Source organism: Pleurodeles waltl, chromosome 1_2, assembly GCF_031143425.1.
Source record: "Pleurodeles waltl isolate 20211129_DDA chromosome 1_2, aPleWal1.hap1.20221129, whole genome shotgun sequence".
Classification (NCBI taxonomy): Eukaryota; Metazoa; Chordata; class Amphibia; order Caudata; family Salamandridae; genus Pleurodeles; species Pleurodeles waltl.
Window position 1 is genome coordinate 1337109204 of NC_090437.1, and position 27282 is coordinate 1337136485.

The 27282-nt window shown below is 47.0% G+C and overlaps 1 protein-coding gene across 1 annotated transcript in view; it reads right to left on the bottom strand.

The window, feature by feature from the left end:
• LOC138257190 (probable E3 ubiquitin-protein ligase HERC1) overlaps nucleotides 1-27282 on the bottom strand; it is an 805868-nt gene that overhangs the window by 314367 nt on the left and 464219 nt on the right. Inside the window, exon 41 of the mRNA XM_069205891.1 lies at nucleotides 26621-26819. Within this exon, the coding sequence (XP_069061992.1) occupies nucleotides 26621-26819 (199 nt within the window). The remainder of the gene's footprint in view (nucleotides 1-26620; nucleotides 26820-27282) is intronic.

Genomic DNA, 27282 nt, shown 5'->3' on the forward strand with positions numbered 1-27282 from the left:
TACCTATGTGCACAGGGCATGGAGTACTAGGGGTAGGCCCCTAAGGGCAGCAGCACTGATTGTGCCACCCTCTAGGGCCATGCATCCAGATGCACCCAGCACTGTCATTGCAGGCTGAGTTTTCTGGTCCAAACCTAAAATACAAACTCGACATTGCACACTACCTGTGTGTCCTGTCCACCATACACCGCATTTACTATGGGTAAGACACCACTCTGGCAGGCCTTACAGCCCTAAGGCAGGGTACTCCATATTATATTTGAGGGCATAGCTGCATGAGCAATATGCCCTCACTGTGTCCTTGTCAAACCTGGGACATAGTGAGTGAACACAGCAGCCATTTTAATGCATGTGCTGGACACTACTCAACACAAGTTTCCCAGCTACATAATGGCTACTCTGAACCCTGGGTTGTTTGGTATCAAACAACTCAGAATGATAAATCCAAACTGGTGCCAGTCTTGGATTTATCCCTAAATATACCCGGGCCACCTTAGAGGTGTCCCTTGCAAAAGCTAACTATCCTGGCATGGTTGTTGTAGGAAAGTACCATCTTGCCTGGCATGTTACCCCCACAATTTCACTGTATGTATGTTTGTTTTAGCCCTTGTGTCACTTGGATCCTGCTAGGCAGGACTCCAGTGCTCATAGTATGTGCCCTGTATGTGTTCCCTGTGTGGTGCCTAACTGTCTCACTGAGGCTCTGCTAACCAGAACCTCAGTGTTTATACTCTCTCTGCTTTCTAAATTTGTCACTGCAGGCTAGTGACTAAATTTACCAATTTTCATTGGCACACTGTGTAGGAAAGTACCATCTTGCCTGGCATGTTACCCCCATTTTTCACTGTATATATGTTGTTTTAGTTGTATGTGTCACTGGGACCCTGTCACCCAGGGCCCCAGTGCTCATAAGTGTGCCTGAATGTGTTACCTGTGTAGTGACTAACTGTCTCACTGAGGCTCTGCTAATCAGAACCTCAGTGGTTATGCTCTCTCATTTCTTTCAAATTGTCACTAACAGGCTAGTGACCAATTTTACCAATTTACATTGGCTTACTGGAACACCCTTATAATTCCCTAGTATATGGTACTGAGGTACCCAGGGTATTGGGGTTCCAGGAGATCCCTATGGGCTGCAGCATTTCTTTTGCCACCCATAGGGAGCTCTGACAATTCTTACACAGGCCTGCCACTGCAGCCTGAGTGAAATAACGTCCACGTTATTTCACAGCCATTTTACACTGCACTTAAGTAACTTATAAGTCACCTATATGTCTAACCTTTACCTGGTAAAGGTTGGGTGCTAAGTTACTTAGTGTGAGGGCACCCTGGCACTAGCCAAGGTGCCCCCACATTGTTCAGGGCCAATTCCCCGGACTTTGTGAGTGCGGGGACACCATTACACGCGTGCACTACATATAGGTCACTACCTATATGTAGCTTCACAATGGTAACTCCGAATATGGCCATGTAATATGTCTATGATCATGGAATTGCCCCCTCTATACCATCCTGGCATAGTTGGCACAATCCCATGATCCCAGTGGTCTGTAGCACAGACCCTGGTACTGCCAAACTGCCTTTCCCGGGGTTTCACTGCAGCTGCTGCTGCTGCCAACCCCTCAGACAGGCATCTGCCCTCCTGGGGTCCAGCCAGGCCTGGCCCAGGATGGCAGAACAAAGGACTTCCTCTGAGAGAGGGTGTTACACCTTCTCCCTTTGGAAAATGGTGTGAAGGCAGGGGAGGAGTAGCCTCCCCCAGCCTCTGGAAATGCTTTCATGGGCACATTCGGTGCCCATTTCTGCATAAGCCAGTCTACACCGGTTCAGGGACCCCTTAGCCCTGCTCTGGCGCGAAACTGGACAAAGGAAAGGGGAGTGACCACTCCCCTGACCTGTACCTCCCCTGGGAGGTGCCCAGAGCTCCTCCAGTGTGCTCCAGACCTCTGCCATCTTGGAAACAGAGGTGCTGCTGGCACACTGGACTGCTCTGAGTGGCCAGTGCCACCAGGTGACGTCAGAGACTCCTTGTGATAGGCTCCTTCAGGTGTTGCTAGCCTATCCTCTCTCCTAGGTAGCCAAACCCTCTTTTCTGGCTATTTAGGGTCTCTGTCTCTTGGGATTCCTTAGATAACGAATGCAAGAGCTCATCCGAGTTCCTCTGCATCTCTCTCTTCACCTTCTGCCAAGGAATCGACTGCTGACCGCGCTGGAATCCTGCAAAACTGCAACATAGTAGCAAAGACGACTACTGCAACTCTGTAACGCTGATCCTGCCGCCTTCTCGACTGTTTTCCTGGTGGTGCATGCTGTGGGGGTAGTCTGCCTCCTCTCTGCACTAGAAGCTCCGAAGAAATCTCCCGTGGGTCGACGGAATCTTCCCCCTGCAACCGCAGGCACCAAAAAGCTGCATTACCGGTCCCTTGGGTCTCCTCTCAGCACGACGAGCGAGGTCCCTCGAATCCAGCAACTCTGTCCAAGTGACTCCCACAGTCCAGTGACTCTTCAGTCCAAGTTTGGTGGAGGTAAGTCCTTGCCTCACCTCGCTAGACTGCATTGCTGGGAACCGCAACTTTTGCAGCTACTCCGGCCCCTGTGCACTTCCGGCGGAAATCCTTTGTGCACAGCCAAGCCTGGGTCCACGGCACTCTAACCTGCATTGCACGACTTTCTAAGTTGGTCTCCGGCGACGTGGGACTCCTTTGTGTAACTTCGGGTGAGCACCATTTCACGCATCCTTGTAGTGCCTGTTTCTGGCACTTCTCCGGGGGCTACCTGCTGCTAAGAGAGCTCCTTGTCTTGCTCGACGTCCCCTCTACCTCCTGGTCCAATTTGCGACCTCCTGGTCCCTCTTGGGCCACAGCAGCATCCAAGAACGCTATCCGCACGATTTGCAGCTAGCAAGGCTTGTTGGCGTTCTTTCGGCGGGAAAACACTTCTGCACAACTCTACAAGGCGAGAGAGATCCGTCCTCCAAAGGGGAAGTCTCTAGCCCTTTGCGTTCCTGCAGAAATAGCAGCTTCCTCTGTCCAGTAGAAGCTTCTTTGCACCCGCAGCTGGCATTTCCTGGGCATCTGCCCATCTCCGACTTGCTTGTGACTTTTGGACTTAGTCCCCTTGTTCCACAGGTACCCCAGATTGGAAATCCAGCGTTGTTGCATTGTTGGTTTGTGTCTTTCCTGCCTTATTCCCCTATCACGACTTCTTTGTCCTTTGGGGAACTTTAGTGCACTTTGCACTCACTTTTCAGGGTCTTGGGGTGGGCTATTTTTCTAACCCTCACTATTTTCTAATAGCCCCAGCGACCCTCTACAAGATCACATAGGTTTGGGGTTCCATCGTGGTTCGCATTCCACTTTTGGAGTATATGGTTTGTGTTGCCCCTATCCCTATGTGTCCCCATTGCATCCTATTGTAACTATACATTGTTTGCACTGTTTTCTAAGACTATACTGCATATTTCTGGTATTGTGTATATATATCTTGTGTATATTTCCTATCCTCTCACTGAGGGTACACTCTGAGATACTTTGGCATATTGTCATAAAAATAAAGTACCTTTATTTTTAGTATAACTGTGTATTGTGTTTTCTTATGATATTGTGCATATGACACTAGGTGGTACTGTAGTAGCTTCACACGTCTCCTAGTTCAGCCTAAGCTGCTCTGCTAAGCTACCATTATCTATCAGCCTAAGCTGCTAGACACCCTATACACTAATAAGGGATAACTGGGCCTGGTGCAAGGTGCAAGTACCCCTAGGTATTCACTACAAGCCACTCCAGCCTCCTACACACTGGTACACCCACATAATTCGATTGTATATTGTACTTAGGTACCCAGGGTATTGGGGTTCCAGGAGATCCCTATGGGCTGCAGCATTTCTTTGGCCACCCAAAGGGAGCTCAGGCAATTCTTACACAGGCCAGCCACTGCAGCCTGAGTGAAATAACGTCCACGTTATTTTACAGCCATTTTTCACTGCACATAAGTAACTTATAAGTCACCTATATGTCTAACCCTCACTTGGTGAAGGTTGGGTGCCAAGTTACTTAGTGTGTGGGCATCCTGGCACTAGCCAAGGTGCCCCCACATCGTTCAGGGCAATTTCCCCGGACTTTGTGAGTGCGGGGACATCATTACACACGTGCACTATACATAGGTCACTACCTATGTATGGCGTCACAATGGTAACTCTGAACATAGCCATGTAACATGTCTAAGATCATGGAATTGTCGCCCAAATACCATTCTGGTATTGGGGGGACAATTCCATGATCCCCCGGGTCTCTAGCACAGAACCCGGGTACTGCCAAACTGCTTTTCCGGGGTTTCCACTGCAGCTGCTGCTGCTGCCAACCGCTCAGACAGGATTCTGCCCTCCTGGGGTCTGTGCAGCCCCGGCCCAGGAAGGCAGAACAAAGGATTTCCTCTGAGAGAGGGTGTTACATCCTCTCCCTTTGGAAATAGGTGTGAAGAGCTGGGGAGGAGTAGCCTCCCACAGCCTCTGGAAATGCTTTGATGGGCACAGATGGTGCCCATCACTGCATAAGCCAGTCTACACCGGTTCAGGGATCCCCCAGCTTTGCTCTGGCGCGAAACTGGACAAAGGAAAGGGGAGTGACCACTCCCCTGACCAGTACCTCCCAAGGGAGGTGCCCAGAGCTCCTCCAGTGTGTCCCAGACCTCTGCCATCTTGGAAACAGAGGTGTTGGGGGCACACTGGACTGCTCTGAGTGGCCAGTGCCAGCAGGTGACGTCAGAGACCCCCTCTGATAGGCTCTTACCTTTCTTGGTAGCCAATCCTCCTTTCTTGGTAGCCAAACCTCCTTTTCTGGCTATTTAGGGTCTCTCCTCTGGGGTATTCTTCAGATAACGAATGCAAGAGCTCACCAGAGTTGCTCTGCACTTCCCTCTTCGACTTCTGCCAAGTATCGACCGCTGACTGCTCCAGGACGCCTGCAAAACCACAACAAAGTAGCAAGATGACTACAAGCAACATTGTAGTGCCTAATCCTGACGGCTTTCTCGACTGCTTCCTGGTGGTGCATGCTCTGAGGGCTGTCTGCCTTCACCCTGCACTAGAAATCCCGAAGAAATCTCCAGTGGGTTGACGGAGTCTTCCCCCTGCTAACGCAGGCACCAAACTTCTGCATCACCAGTCCTCTGTGTCCCCTCTCATCTCGACGAGCGTGGTCCCTGGAACACAGGAGCTTTATCCAAGTGACTCCCACAGTCCAGTGATCCTTCAGTCCAAGTTTGGTAGAGGTAAGTCCTTGACTCCCCACGCTAGACTGCAAACCTGTGTACTGTGTGATTTGCAGTGGCTTCTGTGCACTTCTCCAAGGATTCCTTTGTGCACAGCCTAGCCTGGGTCCCCAGCACTCCGTCCTGCGGTGCTCAACCCTCTGAGTTGGACTCCGATGTCGTGGGACCCTCCTTTGTGACTCTGAGTCAACTACGGTTCACAAATCTTCTAAGTGCCTGCTCCGGTACTTCTGCAGGTGCTGCCTGCTTTTGTGGGGGCTCACTGAATTGCTGAGCGCCTCCTCTGTCTCCTCCTCCAAGGGGCGACATCCTGGTCCTTCCTGGTCCCCAACAGCACCCAAAAACCTCTACTGCAACCCTTGCAGCTAGCAAGGCTTGTTTGTGGTATTTCTGCGTGGAAACACTTCTGAAACCTCCAGCACACTGTGGGACATCTTCCATCCAAAGGAGAAGTTCCTAGCCCTTTTCGTTGTTGCAGAATCCTTGGCTTCTTCCACCCAAAGGCAGCCTTCTTGCACCTTAATTCGGGGTTTCCTGGGCTCCTGCCCCCCCTGGACACTATCGCGACTCTTGGACTTGGTCCCCTTGCCTTGCAGGTCCTCAGGTCCAGGAATCCGTCTTCAGTGCTTTGCTGGTGTTTGTGGTTCTTGCAGAATCCCCCTATCTCGACTATTGTGTCCTATTGGGGTAGTAGGGGTACTTTACTCCTACTTTTCAGGATCTTGGGGTGGGGTATCTTGGACACCCTGACTGTTTTCTTACAGTCCCAGCGACCCTCTACAAGCTCCCATAGGTCTGGGGTCCATTTGTGATTCGCATTCCACTTTTGGAGTATATGGTTTGTGTTGCCCCTAGACCTATGTTCACCTAGTGCATCCTATTGTAATTCTACACTGTTTGCATTACTTTTCTTACTATTACTTACCTGTTTTGGGTTTGTGTACATATGACTTGTGTATATTACTTACCTTCTAACTGAGGGTACTCACTGAGATACTTTTGGCATATTGTCATAAAAATAAAGTACCTTTATTTTTAGTAACTCTGAGTATTGTGTTTTCTTATGATATGGTGCTATGATATAAGTGGTATAGAAGGAGCTTTGCATGTCTCCTAGTTCAGCCTAAGCTGCTTTGCCATAGCTACCTTCTATAAGCCTAAGCTGCTAGAAACACCTCTATTCTACTAATAAGGGATAACTGGACCTGGCACAGGGTGTAAGTACCACAAGGTGCCCACTATAAGCCAGGCCAGCCTCCTACAGTTGTTGACTGATCCCAGCTACCACCTCCAGACAGCCAATATACAAACCTTGGGGGAAAGCCCTGCCTCTCCGGTTTGTAACAACCCCTCCCTCAGGAATATGCACTGTCCTGGCGGTGAGCTTCAAAGGGCTTACACCCTTGAAGCTTGACCCCAAGCCTGCTGCTAGCAGCAGCTTACATCCCCCTTTGCAAATTCCCACTTTTGGTGGGAGCAAAGGCAGGAAACCTAACAAAGGGTAGGACTAGTGGCCTCACCTGAGATGCACCACCCCTAACGTGTTGCCTGCGAGGTGGACCCTTAAATGCGGTTTCCTCCATCTTGGAATGAAGGAAAATAGCCAATTAGGTTTAGGGCAGTGACCCTTCCCACAGGAAATGGTCATTATAGTGGGTGTTGCCACCCTAACACTGCATGCAATATATGAAAGCCACCTCTACAACAGGCCTTCCAGCCCTAAGGCCATTACATTGCATGTGAGGACATATCTGCATGAGCAAATATGCCCCTGCTATGTCTTTGTCAATTCTTAGACATAGTGAGTGAGCGGGGAAGCCATTTTAAATACATGTGCTCAACACTGGACAATACAAGTTCCCCTGCTACATGATGGCTTCACTGAAAATAGGGATGTTTGGTATCAAACATCTTGTATTAATGAACCCTCACTGATGCCAGTAATGGATTTAATAATACATGCACCCAGAGAGCACCTTAGAGGTGCCCCCTGAAAACCTATCATTTGCCCGTGTGTGGACTGACAAGTTTTAGCCAGCCTACCACCACGAGACACAAGTCTGAGCACCCAAGGGTGAAGGCCTCTGCTTTTGGGGCGGTCATAAACCAAGTCAGCTCTGGGAGAGGTACTTACACGCCCCACCAACAGGATGACTTGTGAACCTGCATTCCAAGTCAGACAGCTTCAAAGAGGCCCAGTGCCCTTGGCATGCATATCTCACTTCACTCACCGGAGAAATGCCAACCCACCTGCCCCGGGCCCATTTGGCACCTGGAAAGGCAGGAAATTTAGTATGAAGGGAGGTGTGTGCACCCCTCAGGTCAATCCCACCCTTAAGGTGAGCTGCCTAATGTGGACACAACTTTTAGAAATCTGCCATGTCTGTGTTGACAGATTAAGGAACTCTGGGACAGAGTTATGCCCACTTCCCACAGGAAGAGGTCAAAGAGGGGGTGTAGTAGCCCCAGGGGTAAGCAGCCTATTGGCTTCTTCTCTACACTCCCCAAAACACCCCTAAATTCAGTATTTAGGGGAGGCCCTAAAATCAGGAAAGCAGATTCCTGCTGACCTACGAAGGACACCCAGGAGCCACAAAAACAATGACTGAGGAAGAAGCACCTGACTGCAGGCGCGGATGGGTGCAGACTGACTTACCATCGAGCCAGAGGAGCCTGCTGTGCACGTCTGCTGCACATCCGTACTGGCATGCGTCTTATATAGGTGATGGTAGAAGGAGCGAAGTTCTATAAACAACTATACCTCTACCCACCAAAACGGTGCTGCGGTACTAAACAGCCAGGTAGTGGGAAAACAAAACTTCCTATACGATGCCGGCCCCTTCTCAAGTCAAACAGGCAAAAAGCTGCAGTGGACCGGAGGGTAACAGCCCAAAAAAATAAAAATAAAGTCCAACCCTGTAGGAGGCTGGACTGGCTTGTAGTGAGTACCTAGGGGTACTTGCACCTTGCACCAGGCCCAGTTATCCCTTATTAGTGTATAGGGTGTCTAGCAGCTTAGGCTGATAGATAATGGTAGCTTAGCAGAGCAGCTTAGGCTGAACTAGGAGACGTGTGAAGCTACTACAGTACCACTTAGTGTCATATGCACAATATCATAAGAAAACACAATACACAGTTATACTAAAAATAAAGGTACTTTATTTTTATGACAATATGCCAAAGTATCTCAGAGTGTACCCTCAGTGAGAGGATAGGAAATATACACAAGATATATATACACAATACCAGAAATATACAGTATAGTCTTAGAAAACAGTGCAAACTATGTATAGTTACAATAGGATGCAATGGGGACACATAGGGATAGGGGCAACACAAACCATATACTCCAAAAGTGGAATGTGAACCACGAATGGACCCCAAACCTATGTGACCTTGTAGAGGGTCGCTGGGACTATTAGAAACTAGTGAGAGTTAGAAAATTAGCCCTCCCCAAGACCCTGAAAAGTGAGTGCAAAGTGCACTAAAGTTCCCCTAAAGACAAAGAAGTTGTGTTAGAGGAATAATGCAGGAAAGACACAAACCAACAATGCAACAACGCTGGATTTCCAATCTGGGGTACCTGTGGAACAAGGGGACCAAGTCCAAAAGTCACAAGCAAGTCGGAGATGGGCAGATGCCCAGAAAATGCCAGCTGCGGGTGCAAAGAAGCTTCGACTGGACTGAAGAAGCTGCGGTTTCTGCAGGAACGCAAAGGGCTAGAGACTTCCCCTTTGGAGGACGGATCCCTCTCGCCTTGTAGAGTTGTGCAGAAGTGTTTTCCCGCCGAAAGAACGCCAACAAGCCTTGCTAGCTGCAAATCGTGCGGTTAGCGTTTTTGGATGCTGCTGTGGCCCAGGAGGGACCAGGAGGTCACAATTTGGACCAGGAGAGAGAGGGGACGTCGAGCAAGACAAGGAGCCCTCTCAGCAGCAGGTAGCACCCGGAGAAGTGCCAGAAACAGGCACTACAAGGATGCGTGAAACAGTGCTCACCCGAAGTTACACAAAGGAGTCCCATGTCGCCGGAGACCAACTTAGAAAGTCGTGCAATGCAGGTTAGAGTGCCGTGGACCCAGGCTTGGCTGTGCACAAAGGATTTCCGCCGGAAGTGCACAGGGGCCGGAGTAGCTGCAAAAGTCGCGGTTCCCAGCAATGCAGCCCAGCGAGGTGAGGCAAGGACGTACCTCCACCAAACTTGGACTGAAGAGTCACTGGACTGTGGGAGTCACTTGGACAGAGTTGCTGGATTCGAGGGACCTCGCTCGTCGTGCTGAGAGGAGACCCAAGGGACCAGTAATGCAGCTTTTTGGTGCCTGCGGTTGCAGGGGGAAGATTCCGTCGACCCACGGGAGATTTCTTCGGAGCTTCTAGTGCAGAGAAGAGGCAGACTACCCCCACAGCATGCACCACCAGGAAAACAGTCGAGAAGGCGGCAGGATCAGCGTTACAGAGTTGCAGTAGTCGTCTTTGCTACTATGTTGCAGGTTTGCAGGCTTCCAGCGCGGTCAGCAGTCGATTCCTTGGCAGAAGGTGAAGAGAGAGATGCAGAGGAACTCGGATGAGCTCTTGCATTCGTTATCTAAGGAATCCCAAGAGACAGAGACCCTAAATAGCCAGAAAAGAGGGTTTGGCTACCTAGGAGGGAGGATAGGCTAGCAACACCTGAAGGAGCCTATCACAAGGAGTCTCTGACGTCACCTGGTGGTACTGGCCACTCAGAGCAGTCCAGTGTGCCAGCAGCACCTCTGTTTCCAAGATGGCAGAGGTCTGGAGCACACTGGAGGAGCTCTGGACACCTCCCAGGGGAGGTGCAGGTCAGGGGAGTGGTCACTCCCCTTTCCTTTGTCCAGTTTCGCGCCAGAGCAGGGCTAAGGGGTCCCTGAACCGGTGTAGACTGGCTTATGCAGAATTGGGCACATCTGTGCCCAACAAAGCATTTCCAGAGGCTGGGGGAGGCTACTCCTCCCCTGCCTTCACACCATTTTCCAAAGGGAGAGGGTGTAACACCCTCTCTCAGAGGAAGTCCTTTGTTCTGCCATCCTGGGCCAGGCCTGGCTGGACCCCAGGAGGGCAGCTGCCTGTCTGAGGGGCTGGCAGCAGCAGCAGCTGCAGTGAAACCCCAGGAAGGGCAGTTTGGCAGTACCAGGGTCTGTGCTACAGACCACTGGGATCATGGGATTGTGCCAACTATGCCAGGATGGTATAGAGGGGGCAATTCCATGATCATAGACATGTTACATGGCCATATTCGGAGTTACCATTGTGAAGCTACATATAGGTAGTGACCTATATGTAGTGCACGCGTGTAATGGTGTCCCCGCACTCACAAAGTTCAGGGAATTGGCTCTGAACAATGTGGGGGCACCTTGGCAAGTGCCAGGGTGCCCTCACACTAAGTAACTTTGCACCTAACCTTTACCAGGTAAAGGTTAGACATATAGGTGACTTATAAGTTACTTAAGTGCAGTGTAAAATGGCTGTGAAATAACGTGTGCGTTATTTCACTCAGGCTGCAGTGGCAGGCCTGTGTAAGAATTGTCAGAGCTCACTATGGGTGGCAAAAGAAATGCTGCAGCCCATAGGGATCTCCTGGAACCCCAATACCCTGGGTACCTCAGTACCATATACTAGGGAATTATAAGGGTGTTGCAGTAAGCCAATGTAAATTGGTAAAATTGGTCACTAGCCTGTCAGTGACAATTTGAAAGAAATGAGAGAGCATAACCACTGAGGTTCTGATTAGCAGGGCCTCAGTGAGACAGTTAGTCACTACACAGGTAACACATTCAGGCACACCTATGAGCACTGGGGCCCTGGTGAACAGGGTCCCAGTGACACATACAACTAAAACAACATATATACAGTGAAAAATGGGGGTAACATGCCAGGCAAGATTGTACTTTCCTACACACCCACCCAAAAAGACCCCAGAAATGCAAGTAATAAAAATGTTTTTTATTTTTTAATTTTTTTAAACAGATTGCTGCAAATGTTAAATCCAATTACTTGGTGCGAGGAACCAGTATCTGCTGTGTGTCCGCTATGGCATGTGACTTAAGTGCATTAAACAGCTATACTGCTAACCACAAAAATGGTGGTGCAGTACTAAACAACAGATTTTTATTAAGTTTTCTCAGCTTCTTCAGGTGAAGTTTACTTACATAAGAGCAGAAACCATCAATGGACATCTCATTCATGGAACCCTGGGACTGAGCTTTATTAGATGGCTTTGGAGTCACGTGATCTCTTGATGATTCCATGTTCTTAGTGAAGCTCAGAACGGTTGAATTGGGACTTCAGAGAGAATCTCTTACAGCTAATGAGTGGGTGTTATTCCCTGTGCCCGTTAAAGAAAGATCTGAATCCTGGCCTGAAGAAACACCAATACTCGGTTTATGTGGTAAAAGTTATAATAAATCTACGATGTCGTCCATCAGCAGGAGGCTGTGAAAAAGTGGCAGGAGATTCCCAAGGATCTGTTGATGTTGCCTAGTAACGGTGAGCTTTGATGCAAGGTCGTTAGTTCTCCTTTCATCGTTTACAACAATGAGACCTGCTCGGAGAGTAAGGCAGACCGATTAATGTGTCAGAAACCTTGGTTAAAGTGGAGCTGATTGCTCCCACCCCAATGAGTACTGGATAAGTTGGCAGGAGTCAATAGTTCATAAATATGCTGAGTGCAATGTTATCAATAGATAGTCTGGGGAAGAAGTGTGCTGGCCTAAGTCCTTAGCTGAGAGATGATCCAGCTCAATTAAAGAGCAAGGTTTTCAAGAGAATTAACCAACACATTAATCTGTGGATTGGTTAGGACAGTGTTCGCTGGCCCATTGGTAATTTCTGCTTGGTTGATGTCTTCCAAAATGTCGCCATCTACAGCCTCTCGACCATATATCAAATCACTTTCGGAGAGTAGAGCAGAAACATTCAGTGAATGAGATAAAGATGGTCGATTAATCTCGATTCTTACAGGAGACACCAGCTGCCGAGGAGATAACAACTGAGTTTGAGAGTACAGGAGCACAAAGTTTGTCGACAGGTTCAAAACAGTCACTGATGAGTTGTTGCTTGCTAGACCTCATGGCGGGAAGAATGTTAATGACTACACAAGCCTCAGCAGAATCAGTATCAACAGTGAGTAATGGAGCCTCAGTAGAGGCTGCACCAAGTGGGGACTGACTGTGGAGACTGTAAATCTGCACGGAACCTTCCAGAATTTCCAGGTTTTCCACTAATGTGTCACCATGACATCCCTACTTTGGGTCTTTAGACTTACTGGACTTGGGCCTTTCATGGAACAGGGATAAAGACTGGGTTATTTTGATCATACTGAGAGATTCTACCCACTTTGCTCCCCACACTGTCAGTCCAGCGCCCCCTCACGGCTGACCCTCACCTGGGTTCCCCCAAGGCACAGAGTACAGTACCACTGCCTCGCAAGGTAGTTGAGCGGACTGCTCTACTCATTCACCTGGAAGACCTTGGAGCCTGTAGTGGAGAGAGTTCTGAGACCGGCAGTGTGGAGGGAGGGGCAGCAGGCAGTGACTGATAAACAGGGATGGGGGTTCAGTGGGTCCTGTGGGCCAGAGGAACTCTGTGGCTCAAGGGGAGGAGGGCTTGCACAGTGCTCACGTCTCACACTACCACCGCAACAACACAGGTGTGAGCACATAGAGGGCTATAGCCAATTTGTCAATGATTAGTTATGATGTGTCAAACATTGTTAGAATTGGAGGCATACAAAAGCTCTTGAACAAGTAAGGTCATGAAACACTAACATCAAACATCAAGTCTTACTTATGTGTAAACACCAACTTAATAATTTTAAAACAGATTTTAAATTTAATTTATGCTGTTATTATTGACTAAAACAAACTGCTTTTAGAACAATGCTTCTGCCTGAAAATAAGAATACTTTTTTTTACTTTAATGAGAAATTTAATGAACTCAGTTTGGGGTTGTTCTTATTTCTAGAAGATAAAGTTATCTACTGATGGATACAATTTTGTCTCATACACTGCAGCTCAAGTGCACCTTCAGTACATTGAGCCCCTATACATTTTTTATTGATCATGTACCAGACTTGATCACCAGAGCTCATGTCCATGTGATCGAGGTGGACTAATTTGTGTGTTGCTTCAATAAGATGATTTGGTCTGGTTTTGGTGAACTGCCTATAATCTGCATTGGTCTATAAGGACCTGGATCCACTGGGTTCTCCTTTTCAAAATGCTTGTAACGATTGCATCAAAAAAACCTAAGTCCTTCTGTCAAGATTTCTTTATACATTTGTTTAATACTTGCCTGAGTTCCTGAATAAACAGTTTATAGAAGTCTGATGGCAAACTATCACTGTCAGAGGTCTTCCCATTGGCTTGAGTATGTAGTGTTTGTTAAACTCGGTTTCAGATTTAAGTTGAAGAGACTCATGGGCCTGCTCAGCACTTAGTTGAGGCATTTTTGAATATTTCATTGTACTCTAGCTGTTCCTCCCACAATGACTTCAGTTTTTAGGGTTGAGCGCGCAAGCGCTCTATCCCTGTTGTAATCTCTCCGTGGGCTTTTAACCACGCCATTGTCTCGACCATCAGTTTAGTTGGTTTGTGGGCTTGCCTTTTAAAATTTGCATGATTTAATTAGTGAAAGGCATGCATAGGTCATGCCTTTTCCGGTGTTTAGCCCTCTTCGAGTGCACCAGCCAACTACTGAAAACATATGGGACTACAATTCTTTTCCGTATGGTTTCTGGACTACTTTTTCTCTTAATTTCATAGGCAGCACGATCTCACTGGGCAGTAGTCGAGCACTTTGCAAGACATCGACCCTGTTACATGGATATCTGCACTTTTGCTGGTTACATGGAAAATTGCACTTTAGCCAATACATTTCACTGTGAGCGACCTTCTGTTTCCTTTTGTGTGTCTGCTTCGTGCTCATGGTGGCCATGAGCTAGCTTATGTGAAACTGTTGTACTTTTCATTTTCAGTTTATGTGGTAAGAAAAGTCCAGTTAGGAGTGTACAACGCTAATAGCTCTAACTCGAGCAAACGCGAGACCCATTGCATTGCAAATGCTTATTTTACGTGTAATGTGTTGTAACATTAAGAAAAAAAATCTATTTAAGATACCAAATTAAGTCCCTCATTACGTCCCTGGTGGACGGGGGTATTTTGGAGAAAGGTACTGCCAACAGGCTGGCAGTACCTTTCCCCAAAATATGACATTGGCGGTTTGGCTCAAGCCAAACCGCCAATGTACCACTCCGTCCGCCAGGGAGGTAACAGCCGCCGGGCTGGAGACTTCGGTCTCCAGCCAGGCAGCCGTCACAGTCCCACCCTTGAGATTATGACCCCGCCTACTGCCATGGTTTTGAAGTGTCCTTCCCTGACACTGATGGGGTCTCCCCAGCCCAGCTCCCCACAGTCCTCTCCCACCAACCCCCCTCTCCCTCCCCACCCCGACATACACACACCTACACGCACAGACACACACACGCATGCACACGCATACCCACAGTCACCTACGCATGCATACATTCATACACACACATTAACACCAATGACATACATCCTAGCACACACGCATTCACACATCACAACATACAGGCACACTCACACCCATTCATGCACACACGCATCCAACATGCCTCACCCCCGCATGCACACACAAAAAAAGTCACACACACCCCCACACACACAACACCCCGCACCCCCCTCCAATGTCAGAGGACCCGACTTACCTGCTTGCAGGGGGTCCTCCGGCAGGAGACGGGACGCTTCGCTGCTGCCAGCAGCAGCGTCCATTAGCGGAACACCGCCAGGCCGTATCATGTGTCAGCAGCACACCTTACAGCTGTCCGCCGCCATGATCGTAGCCAGAATTCCGCCAGAAGGCTGGCGGAATTGCGGCTACGGTCATAATATGGCGGACGGTAGGTAGCCACGGCGACGGTCTCTTGGAGGCCGACGCCTGGCAGGAGGCGGAATTTACCACCTAGGTCTCAATGAGGGCCTAAATCTTGAATGTGTATTATTTTGCAATAAGGGTTGCCAGCTCTCCAAGTATCAATTAACTTATATTCTATCTTGTCTTAAGATGTGTAATTATCTTTAAAGTTCTTGCATTGATGTGTTTTTGTCTTTTCTTGAGGAATCTAAATCAACAACTTGTAGACATTTAAAATCCCCTCTCAACAACAGATGACCAAAGGCATTTATTGAAGCGACATTCAGATGCTGTGGAGCTTTACAATGGGGTTCAATATAGCCAAAATAGTAATTTTTGTTACCTGAGTTAAAGCAAATCTATTGAAAATACATTTGTGACATATAGCCCCAACCAGCTCATTATTAAGGCCATTAGCACTGCATAGAACTTTAATGGCTATCATCTGCACTTACAACTTGTATTACATGAAAATTCCAACTGGTTTTCATGCCGAGTATTCTCTGCTACAGTCTCCCTGTGCCCTGGTCCCCTTCCAAACCCTGAAACTTCCATTAACACTGTCTCTTAGGGGTTTTGCTTTAACAGAGCCTGAAGCAGATGACCAATGTATCTCTTTTGGTACCACAGAACAGCACCTATTATCTTCCCAATCACCTGAGAGGTTAATCATCCCCAATAATAATCAAGCCACCCTCAAACATACAATCATATAAAAATCTATACATTTATCTAAAAAAAAAGAGGTAATTTTTATTGTCTATAAAGAGATGTAATTATCCTTGGTAGATTACTTTGCGTTGTTAGCTTTGAAGGACTTCGTATAGATAGCTTTGTCAAAATCTGTTCCTTAAATATGAAGTTAGAAAAGTTCAGAAGAATGCTTTGAGGATATTTCACTTGAGTTAATGGTTGTGAAGGAGCTCCATGCTGACCAGTTTCTTGATTAGAGAGACTGTACAAAAACAGTCGTCTTTGTGCTCTGGGATCCCGACTAAGCCTAGGTTAGAATGCCTAGAGTGATTTTCTAATTCTTCTTGTTCATTTTGGACATGTGTTGCAACTTTATCGCAATATTCACAATGGTTCTGGAACCTTATCAGTTGATCCTTTGTGTCAGGGAAATGCTGTTCTAAATATTGAATGCAGACTAAATATTTCTGGAGTGTTTCTTCTAATTTATACAGCCAAACTTCAGTTGGGTAGCAATCTCTCTTTGAATTAACTTCATTACATTGACTTCTCTCAATATGTAATTTAGTATTGTAGCAATCATATTTTTTTGTTCATCTTTGCATCTAAGTACACCTTTATACCTTAAACAGAGCAGATGGTCTGGTGTGTATCTAACTCTTCGTGGCCGGGGTCATGTGTGAGGGGAGTTTCTGCTGAGTGCTCATTGCTGAAAAAACATTGTGCCCTGAATCAGTGTAAACATCCTTCAGCAGAAATGTAGCATCCCTTCCTATCTCTGCTCTCCGAGGAAAATGAGACTTGTCTAGCATAGGCAGCGTAGGCATACAGAGTGTTTTTTTCTTACTTTATTAGTAAACGCACTTGCAGATCATGTAGCTGACTCAGTAACAGCCAAATGTTTGCGGCGCTGAAATACAGGGTGGTGCTCTGTGGTAGGTTGCATCAATACCAAACTTGAATTAGATTTGTGTGGCCTCACTGTCTCTATACAAGAAGAATTCCGCAATGTCTTGAAGTTGATATGTCTGTTTTCAAGAATCTAAGCCTGAAAAGCTAAAAAGAGGTGTATAACATTGACTCAGTGGTCATGTTGGATCACTTGTGCTTTTTTGGAGCGTGAGAGGCTTCCACATGCAAGAAAGCCAACAGAGTGCTGTGTCTAGTTAAAGGGTCAATGCTAGTTGTAGTCGTGTGCACATCATTTGGTCTTTTATTGGTTTTCACCGGCTACTTGACAGCTTCATTATTTCTAAACACCCATAGCTGAGATGCTTTTCTTCCGTAAGTCTCTTCGCGAGTGACTATCTCTCAGGCGAGGATGCCCTCTTCACTTCACAAGGAGAATCTTTCACTGCCCACAAATTTGTATATGAAAATTAAACACAACAAGAAGCCCCCATTAGCCACACAGATCTGTTAGTGAATATGTAACTTAAAAGAGTTGTATAATGGGCTGAACTGCACAAGGGGCTTCTCAGTGCTGCCAGCAAGCTCCACCTGAGAGCCCTCGAAGCAAGTTTAGTAGAAGCAAGAGCCCTGGTTCGTGAGACCACACACCCAGCTTCATGAGTGATTTGCCTCACTTAACGTGAGAGCTGCCTTCCTTCTTTGGTGGCAACTGGCCCATTCCGTGGTAAATCTTGATTTTCAGGTGTTCAGTGATCCTTGTATGTTTGAACTATGGCTTGAGATTATAGTACTTCAAAGCTAATAATACATTGACTTTGTGCTAATAAGAATCCTATCTTCCTCGGATGCATATTTAGCCTAAAAATGGCTTTCATACCAATTCTAAACACAAATGCCTGCTAGAAAACACCCACACTGTTCTATTAAAAATATATGTGATGGATGTTTTTTTATTTAAATATTTTGTTTCAATTATATAACTATCCTGTTTTGACTGTGGCATGCTTTCTTTTTAGTTTTTCTATGGGATGGGATTGAAATAATAAATAAAACAAATTAATCATCACACCTTTTTGTCAAGGACCTACCTATTGGCTTTGCCAATGCTTGTTTTCCCTTAGCAGGGTTCAGATCCATGGCCAAAATACAGCACTGCCAAGGAGGGAAATGTAAACTAGTTAGGCTGGTAGGCTGCTCACTGTCTACTGTCACTAGCTCAGCCCTCACATTGCCTGTTTTGCTTACAAATATTCCACAAAATAATCATTTAGGTATATGGGAAAGCATCAAACAACCATTAATTAATAACTTTAAGATAAGATAAGTAAGTTTTGCATGAGACAATGTTCATCTTCGCCACAATTCCTCTAAGGGTTCTACCTCAGTCTCTCTTGTTTCCTTTTCACCTCGTCTTCTTTCGCTGAACATTCTCATACATCTCTCCACTTTCACAAACCTTCTGTTGCATTACTACCACATCAACCATCATCCAAGCGGACATCTTTCTTTTCCTATCATGTACCCCACGTGCAGCTTTAGGTACTGTGGGGCTTATTTATAAGCTCCTATCCCTGATGTTGCGTCAGTTTTTCTGACGCGCTGGCGACACAAACCTCTCAGCCATATCTATGAGGTCACGCAGAGCCACTTTGCGTTGCTTTGAATAGCCTGCATTACGTTACTCTGCGCCAGGGAGGCGTTCCATGGGCGTTGCAGTGGGTTTTCCCACGCAACACACATGGCTTTTGACGCTGCCCTGGATTTACACAATCATGTAAACCTAGAGCAGTGCCACGACCAATGCAAGAAGACTTGTGGTGCTGCTCTACACCAATTCCCCATAAATAATTCCCTTTGTTTATACAGCATGGTCCAAGCCAGGGAGCCGGAGAAAACTGTACATTCATAGGGGTGTTGGAAGATGGTAGAACATTGTGTACATCACAAGGGGATCTACACATCTGAATTACATGGTAACATTAAATGATGCATTAACAACTGCATTACACCTCCCGCGTGTATACCGATACTCCAGCTCACACATCTTACGCTTCACACTCTTACATTTTTACCAGTCCCGAAATATATATTAGCGTCTGCCCCATATGTGATCATATGTGATTATATCAGTTATTATGCTTCTGGTTGCTATACTTCTGGCGACAGTGCAACACCCACTTACACCCAGCCTCCGAATCTACCATGTAATTCACCTTGGTGTCCAACTAGGCAGAATCACTGTATTTGTGGCCCTTCTAACATTCATGAAGCTTCTGAACTACGAGGCCCCAACATCCCACATCCCCCACAGCAGCTCCCCAATGACCTCCCTTCAAGGCAATCTATTAGTGTTGGCCAACTGCAGGTGTAGCACAATGCAACGTAGCATACATACGGGCATTTAAAATGGTAATTAAACCAACACCCTCTTTTGCGTCATGTTACATTGTGTGAGTGCCCATGCAAAAAGGGCCAATAAGTGATGGCCATACTGTTCTGTTCTAACATCTAAATCACCATACATACCATCATTACACTCTCCCACAAACTCAAACTCTGGTCTCATTATGGCAACCCCACAAATCTCAATACAGGCACTACCTTCTGTTTTTGCCCGAATTGTGCCAACATTCCCTGGTCCACCCAGTCCTCCATGGGAGTGTGCTTCAAGATTTTTATCAGGTCAAACATGGTGCAAATTGTGCAGCTAAACTGAATGAAAATTGAGTTTTCGCATTTGGGGACAGGGAAAAATACAGAAAATGAGTGAGTTGCGCCCAAATTCTGAAGTCTAAAACTTAAGATGGTGCACTATTTGTGCATTCACTGAATACCTCATTCCTGTGGTATCGCAAACTGTGGGTGCGGTATTAGCACATAAAATTTGCATAGGAATCACAATAAGCCCCTCCCCCACAAGCTTCCACTAGGGACACTTGGACTGATAATCCAGCAGAATGACTTTAAGAACATCACCACCTTACGTATCATTATTACCACCCTCAAACCCCAGTTGTGGACAAGTGGAGTGACAGTGCACTCAAACTAACACATTCTTACTTCTGTGACCCAAAGTCTGCCCCAGACGGAACAATCAGAAGACGCTTCTCCAAAGATTGAGTCGTCATCTCTTCACTGTCCCATACTTTCTCCAAGCTATCATGTATCTTTTGTCTTCCCTTCCATTAGTCTATCTTTATTTTCATTCCCTTCCTTTCTACTTTCCTTCGTTTATCCCATCCTTCCCTCTCTACTTTCATCTCCTCTCCACCCTTCCTTCTATCCTTGTGCCTCTCCTGCCACTCTTCCTTCCGTCCATCTTTGCTTTCATCTCCGTCTTTCCTTCCATCTCTTTTTTTGTGTTCACTCCATTTGCATCTCTCACTTTTATTTCTTTGCCAGTTTTATAATTTCTCTATCTCCCTTCTCTGTGCTTAACTTTTCTGGAAAACATCTGCTCACACCCACAGCTCTGCAACTGTGTAATTTTGTATTTATTAGTGTCTGAGTGAGAGCTGGGAGTCAAAGAATAAAGTCAAGAGCAGCGGTGTGTCCAGCCTTGCTCCATGCATGCCGGATCTAAGCCAAAGTACATATCATGAACGCATGCCCTAGATCCCAATTGTGCGCTTCTCTTTAGATATTGAGCGGTATAAGCACCTGCATTTAACTCAGAAAGTATCAGATTTAGTTCATAACCTACAGACGACACAGTTCAGAAGAAAAAGTTAGTTATTTTCAGTAACACTCTTTCTGGTTGAGACACTAGCTGCAGATTCCGCAACTTTTGAATATTTCCCAGGTGTCAGAATGGATCCGGAAACTTTTCGGCAGTATCTCTGCACGCCCGACTGCTCCAGAAACGAAGTGTGCAGCCTATATAGGCAGAACACCTGCCTGCCGATCTCAGTTGGTTTCTAGACTGTCCGCGTCCCTAGACGCAGAGATTCAAAAGCAAATTGTTGTAACCAGAGTGCAGACTCCTAGACTTGGGGTTTTATCAATGGATAGAGGCCAACCACAGAAAGGGGAGGAAGATCGGGTCAGTGAGGAATCTGTAGCTAGGTTAAGGGCCCAATTTATCAAGGTTTAACGTAATGCAGCAAGACACCTTGCTATGTTGCGCTGCGTGAAAAGGAAAGGGCAGGAAGCCACCATATTCACCATTATATGGCACACTCCTGTCCTAACCTTGCACTGTCTCACAATGTGCTGCCTTGTGCCAACACAGGCATCCTTGCTTCAGGGGTTCCTGGGTTGTAGCCAGGATTGTTTTTGAGCAGGAAGGGGCTCCTTCCTGCACAAAAATAATCTTCAAATGTATTTTCCTCTTTCTAAGTGTGCTGCACACTTAGAAGGAGGAAACAAGGAGGAGAAGTAAAGATATTTCTCCTCATTACTCCTCTGGTGGGAAGTCGCACAAACCTGCGCATTCCCAGGTCTACCAGTGTTGGTGAATCTGAAAATGCATCACAACGCATGGGTGGAAGCATGCAAACACCCACACTCTACCCACATAATGTCCCCTTCATGCAGTGTAATGCAAGGCAACGACTTGCACTGCTTTGGGTTGCAGCAGATTTATCGAACCATGCAGATCCGCACAGGGTGGACTTATGTGGCTTGGTAAATGTAGGTTTTGCAGAGCCCTGCATCACCTTGAACGGTGCAAGGCTGAAGTAAAACATTTATAAATGTGGATCTGAGTCTCTACCAGAAAAGGTGTTACAGAAAGAATGTAACTTGTTCTTTTGCTAGATACTGATAAAGACGTTTAGTGGCATAGATACCAAAACAGTACCTGCTTGGAGGTGGGTCTATGTATGAACTAAAACTAGAAAGTCCTGCAGGACTGAGCAGAGAAAATGCCTCTTACGGCCAACCTGACTATCCAGAAACAGTGCTTCATGAATGCATGGAGAGACAACCACGTAGCCGCCTAGGAGGTGGATTACACATGTTAACGCATTGGTAGTCACCTGCACCCTGGTAGAACAGGCACACAGTCCTTCCGGAGGCTGCCTTTTAGCCAATGCATCGCAGATGTTAATGTAGAGCCTGATGCACTGTCAAATGGTTCCCTACTGCACAGCCTTGCCTTTTTTGCTTCAGCGAACCTTACAAAGTGGTCTTTACTACGCTATATGTAGAAGCTACCCTTTGTGCCCAGAGCAAGACCTTGCCAGGCTAGGGACAAAACGAACAATAAAATGCCAGATAACTTGGATTCAAGCGGGTCTATCTGCTGAGTAGAGCACCAAGCCACAACTGTGCCCAACAAATGTTGTATACAGTTTTTTCGAGGGAACCCTGGGTGCGAAGATGACACCAACCACCTCCAGAGGAAGGTTGAAGGTGTTCAGCTGTCGCCGCTCAATCTCCAAGCAGGAAGGGGGAGAATGAGAAGGCCCGGGTGCAGAACTATGCACTGATGCTGTGACAACAGATCCTCCTGGAGAAGCAAACTGATCTGAGGACAGATGCTCAAGCTCAGGAGTTCTAGACATCATACTCTCCCTGCCCAATCCAGGGCCACTAGGATGCCCTGGGCATGGTTGGTCCTGTTCTTCTTGAGAATACAGGGCAGTGGTATCAGTAGAAAGGCATACAGAAGTCCCGAGTACTACTTGAGATGGAACATGTGGAAGAGATCTCATGCTACTTCCACTTGCGATCCTAAAGGCGCCAATGGCTGTACTTGACCGCCCTAAAATTCAATGAGCATGCCTGGTTATTCACCACTAGGAATATCCCTTAGTGGTCCAACCATATCCAGAGGTGCAAGACCTCCTGACACAGGGTCCGTTACCCAAGCCTGCCCTGTTTTTACTGTACCAACTGGTAGTGGCGTTGTCCGTGATATGGAGACACGCCTCCACCAGAGACCAGAGGCCTCTGAGCTCCACTTCTCCCAGATGGCCACCCCAATCCAGAATTAATGCATCGTCACCACTATCAGCTGTGTATAGGGAAGGGAGTAGGGTCTAATCATGGTCCAGCAACCACCACTGCTAATATTTTGCAGTCTCTTCCAAAATCTAAACATGGTTGGTGAGGTCCCATTGACTTTGGGACCACTGAGACTTCAGACACCCCTGCAGAGCCCACATATGCCATCTGGCTTGCCCAACCAGCAGGATGCAGGAGGCCATCAGTCCCAGCAGCCTCAGAATTGAACCTCAGTGCAATCCAGGACAGAGGGTGAAAGATCGCGATCATAACCTGAATGTCCTGGATTCTCTTTCCTGGTGGAAAGGAACAAAATCAAAATGTTTCCAGAATGACTCTGATTAAGGGGAGCGTCTCAGAAGAAGTCAGGCGTGACTTCGACACACTGAGAGTGAACCTCAAAGATGACAGGGGGTTTGTCGTAGTCTGGAGTTGGCTGACGATTACCTGGGACAAGCCCACCTTCTACAGCCAGTCACTGAGGTAGGGGAAAACTGGAAGCCCTGACTTCTGAAGATGTGTTGTGAACACCCAAAGAGCACTGGTGAGACCGAAGGAAGCGCAACAAACTGAAAACACTCCTGTGTCACCACAAACCGCAGGTATAACAATGGGCTTGCAGGACGGGTATGTGGATATAAGCGTCCTGCAAGTCCAATGCCGTCATCCAGTCTCCAGGGTCGAGGACAGCTAAGATTTGGACAAGAGTGAGCATCTTGCATTTTTCCTTCTGAAGAAAGCAGTTGAGAGTACACAGGCTTCTGCCCTTCTTGGTAACAAAAAAATGGCAGTCATGCCCTATTTATGGGATGGGCACTCTCTTGATAGCCCCTTTGGCCAAAATGGCTTGCTTGTCCTGTAGCAAAATGGAAAGATAGTCTTCTGCCAGTCATAGGAAACGGTGGAAGTTGTGGTGGTGAAGAAAGGAAGGGTACGGCATAACCCTTCTGAATAATTTGCAGGGCTCACCTGTCTGATGTAATGCTCTGCTGGTGAGAATTGGCGAACCCTGCCGTCTACCAGGTAGCTGTCTACTAACGACATACTAATAGGATTTTGCATGTGGTGATGCAGAGGAGATAGTGGACATGATGGTCCAATGTCCTTGGCCCTAGGGGCCATGAGCACCATGGCCATGACTGCAAAATTGCTGGGTTTCAATTGGGTGGTAGTATGGGGCACCTCTGCTAAAACCAGGAAAGGAATGGTAGGTCTGATCCTGCTGCCGAGGTGGGGCAGATAAGACCAAGGAGGGAGCCTTAGCCCTGCTTTCCTTGAAACACTCCCTTGCTCCCAAACAGGTGAGTCCCATCAAATGGCATGTCCAGGAGAGATGAATGGACATCACCAGACAAATCATCCGTGGACCACAGCCAAGCATGTTGGCAAATGGCGACACTGATGCAGATGGCCCTCCGATGAAATCTGTGGTGTCCAAGTCACAATGAATTGGGAACTTGGCAGCGTCCTGACTGTCCTGTATGGCTTAAACAAGGACAGGTCGGAGATCACTGGGGACACCTGTGAAGACTTGAGCCACCGAGTCCCAAAGGGTGTGCAAATAGTGCCCCATAGACAGCTGGCATTCACTGAGCTAGGCACTAAGCTGGTGGATGAAAACATTTGTTTGAAAAGGTTTCAACACCTTTTGAATGTCTATCAGATGGAGTAGTTTAGAATTTGTTGGGATTAGTTGGGCTTGCAGATTCCTGCACCACTAAGCTTTTAGAGGAGGTGAGCTGAGAAAAAGTGCAGGGTTGCCAGGGGCAGTGTGATGTTATTGAACAATTTGGCGGTTGACTGGTGAGCCACAGAAATATCTGGCCCATGCCCCAAAGCAGGTGTCAGTTACGGCCTCATTAAAAGGCAAAAGGGACTCAGAAGATGTTTGCCCTGTCAGGAGGACTTCTGTCTGCACATTAGTTTTCACCTTCAAGATGGATACATGGAGGATAAGGACCTCAGCAGCATTTCTTTGACATTGGAGGAGGACTCTTCTGTTGCCAGGCAGGGGGCTGACAGAAGACCCAAATGAGGGGCAGTATCAAGGTTGGTGGCCTCCTGCAAGTCCCCACACCAATTCTCCTCACAAAATGCCTGAGCTAACTCATCACCCGTTTCATAGTCATTGTCTGAGTCTGTGATGAAAAAGGAGGTGACGGTATCTGCTCTCCCTTGTGAAGGTGGCAAATCAAGGGAGGAAAGCAGCACTTCAACAGCAGTTGGATGCAACTTCGGCCAAGGTTAGACTGTCACTGACTCTGAGTCGGAGAGTACAATAGGTATCTGATCGTCCAGTGTCAATGGATTTGGCACCAGCACTGAAGTCACAGGAATCAGCATAGCCTGTAGCACAGGAGGCAGGGAAAGAACCAGAGCAGGAGGCATTGCGATCGGCTCAATGGGTCCCATTGGTGCCTAAAGCGAATCCGTTGGCAGTAATCCAGACAGAGGGCCTCATGGCTCAGTGGGGCACGAAGGTATGCTGGAGTGAGTCGGGAAGGACCATGGCTGCACATAACTCAACATTCTGTTTGGGAGAATCAGATAGCCCCAGAAAATCAGGTTGTGCCCGAACTAGGTGCATCAACGGCTCTGAACTCGATTGACTGTGGGAGAGAGATTGAGAGCCTTCTCAGCTGAATGGGTCAATTTGAATCTTGATGAAGATTGGCCTCTGGAATGACTCTGTTAACTCTTAGAGCGGGAACAGGACCGGGAACAGATTTTCAACAAGGACAAGGACTATGATCAGTGCTGTCAAGGGGTCTTCTTGCATTTGGTGATCTTTAGTTTTGCCTCATAGCCTCTGATGGGAATCTGTCACAGACATCAGTTTGCGACAGCCTCTACAGGGCTTAAAACCTGTAGTGTTTGGGGGTGACATTCCTTATACAGTGTTAATTCTTTTAGCAAAATTTCTTGTCTCTGAGAGATAAAGGAGGAAGGTTCTGATCCACGTCTGGTGGCGTTGAACAAAATAACTGACATCAGCGCAGTGGTTCAGTGCCAACATTGACTCTGCACATCATTTCGGGAGCAGAACAGCCACAGTTCAAAGCCACTGCTGAAAAGTTTCCAGATCCTGTCAGACACCTGAGGAATATTCAAAAGGTGAGGAATATGCAGCTAGAAGTCTCTATCAGAAACAGAGAGCAGGAGATCTTCTTACTGTTTCTGAGCTTTGCAATCTGTGCTCAGCTGTGGCATGTGCTAAGGCACATGTTCATGATGCAGCCCCAGATTGTCAGGATAAACACTGACTATATAAATGAATTCCATTCTGATTCATTGTATGCAAATGTGTCTTATGTGACTATGATTAATATTTGACCCGGATCTATGTTGGCCACCAGAGTGTTGATGTTTACAAAGGCAACATAAGACATCTGTTTTACTTCTTCCTACTCATATATTCTTTTTCATGCTAGTTCGGGCCCGACCCTTAGTAAGTACCGCAGTGTTTTTCAGGCTATATTTCAGTCTAAAGGAGTTTTAAATTAAATCATATCTCTAGCCTGTTCTTTGCACATTGCTTATAACATGAACACAATTGCGTTAATTGGGTCTTTTGTGTTTTTAGGAAAAATTAAATAAAAACTGACAGACTGACACACAGGGAATTCCAGGGGGTATGATCAGTCTCTTGGAATGTAACAGACCTTGAACCAGCCCGCACAGAGACACTTTTTCTGATTGTCATGTATGTAAATCTACCTCTGGTTTCAGTGTAAATCTCATGCATGACTTTTGGCCTTGATTGGTGGCATGGGCTCTGTGTGTGGGGGTATCATTTAGCGAAAGTGGGCTTCCTCATAGAGTAGGATGAATTGTAACAGGCATTGCCTCACCTTCTCTTCCCAGGAGGTATTTCTACTTCTGATGGAGATAGCTGATCCTGATGTCTACCCTCAAAATCATGCGGGTCAACTTTTCCGTCTTCCTGGGCTTTCTGAGATGAGGAAGGCAAAGCAGGATCCTCTGAGGTCTGAGGGTGATCTAGCATCCATCCTACTAGAAGCTCAACTGCATGTGGGTCACCACTCACACCTGGAAGTGGAAGGAACATTTGTTATCAGGAAGCTGTGGTGGTCCAGTGTAGCAGTCACTGCTACTTCCAAGGAAAGTGGGCACCTCTGGAATGCTAGATGCAGGGACAACCAATGAGATGCACTTGCTGCCTCGCCTAATTACAGACAGCGGCTCCATGATTTCATTTTCTTTAACCCCTCCCACCAGTTCTAGAGTATGATGGGTGCTTCAATCTTGTCCCTGAGGTTGTGCATGAATCCATGCAGAATGTCCTTCCTACTGACTCCCTGAAACTGTCTTCAGTGTGCCATGCGACAGAGAATGATTTGTTGCAAAAGGCAGAGTATTGCCAAGTCCATATGTCTGCTTTGTGGACTTCACAATGACTGGAGGATCATGGGACTAGTCTAGGTTATCAAGATGTGCGTACACTCTGGGCTGGATCTGGGATAAATGTCTGACTGCTCTTTATTCTGTCTGC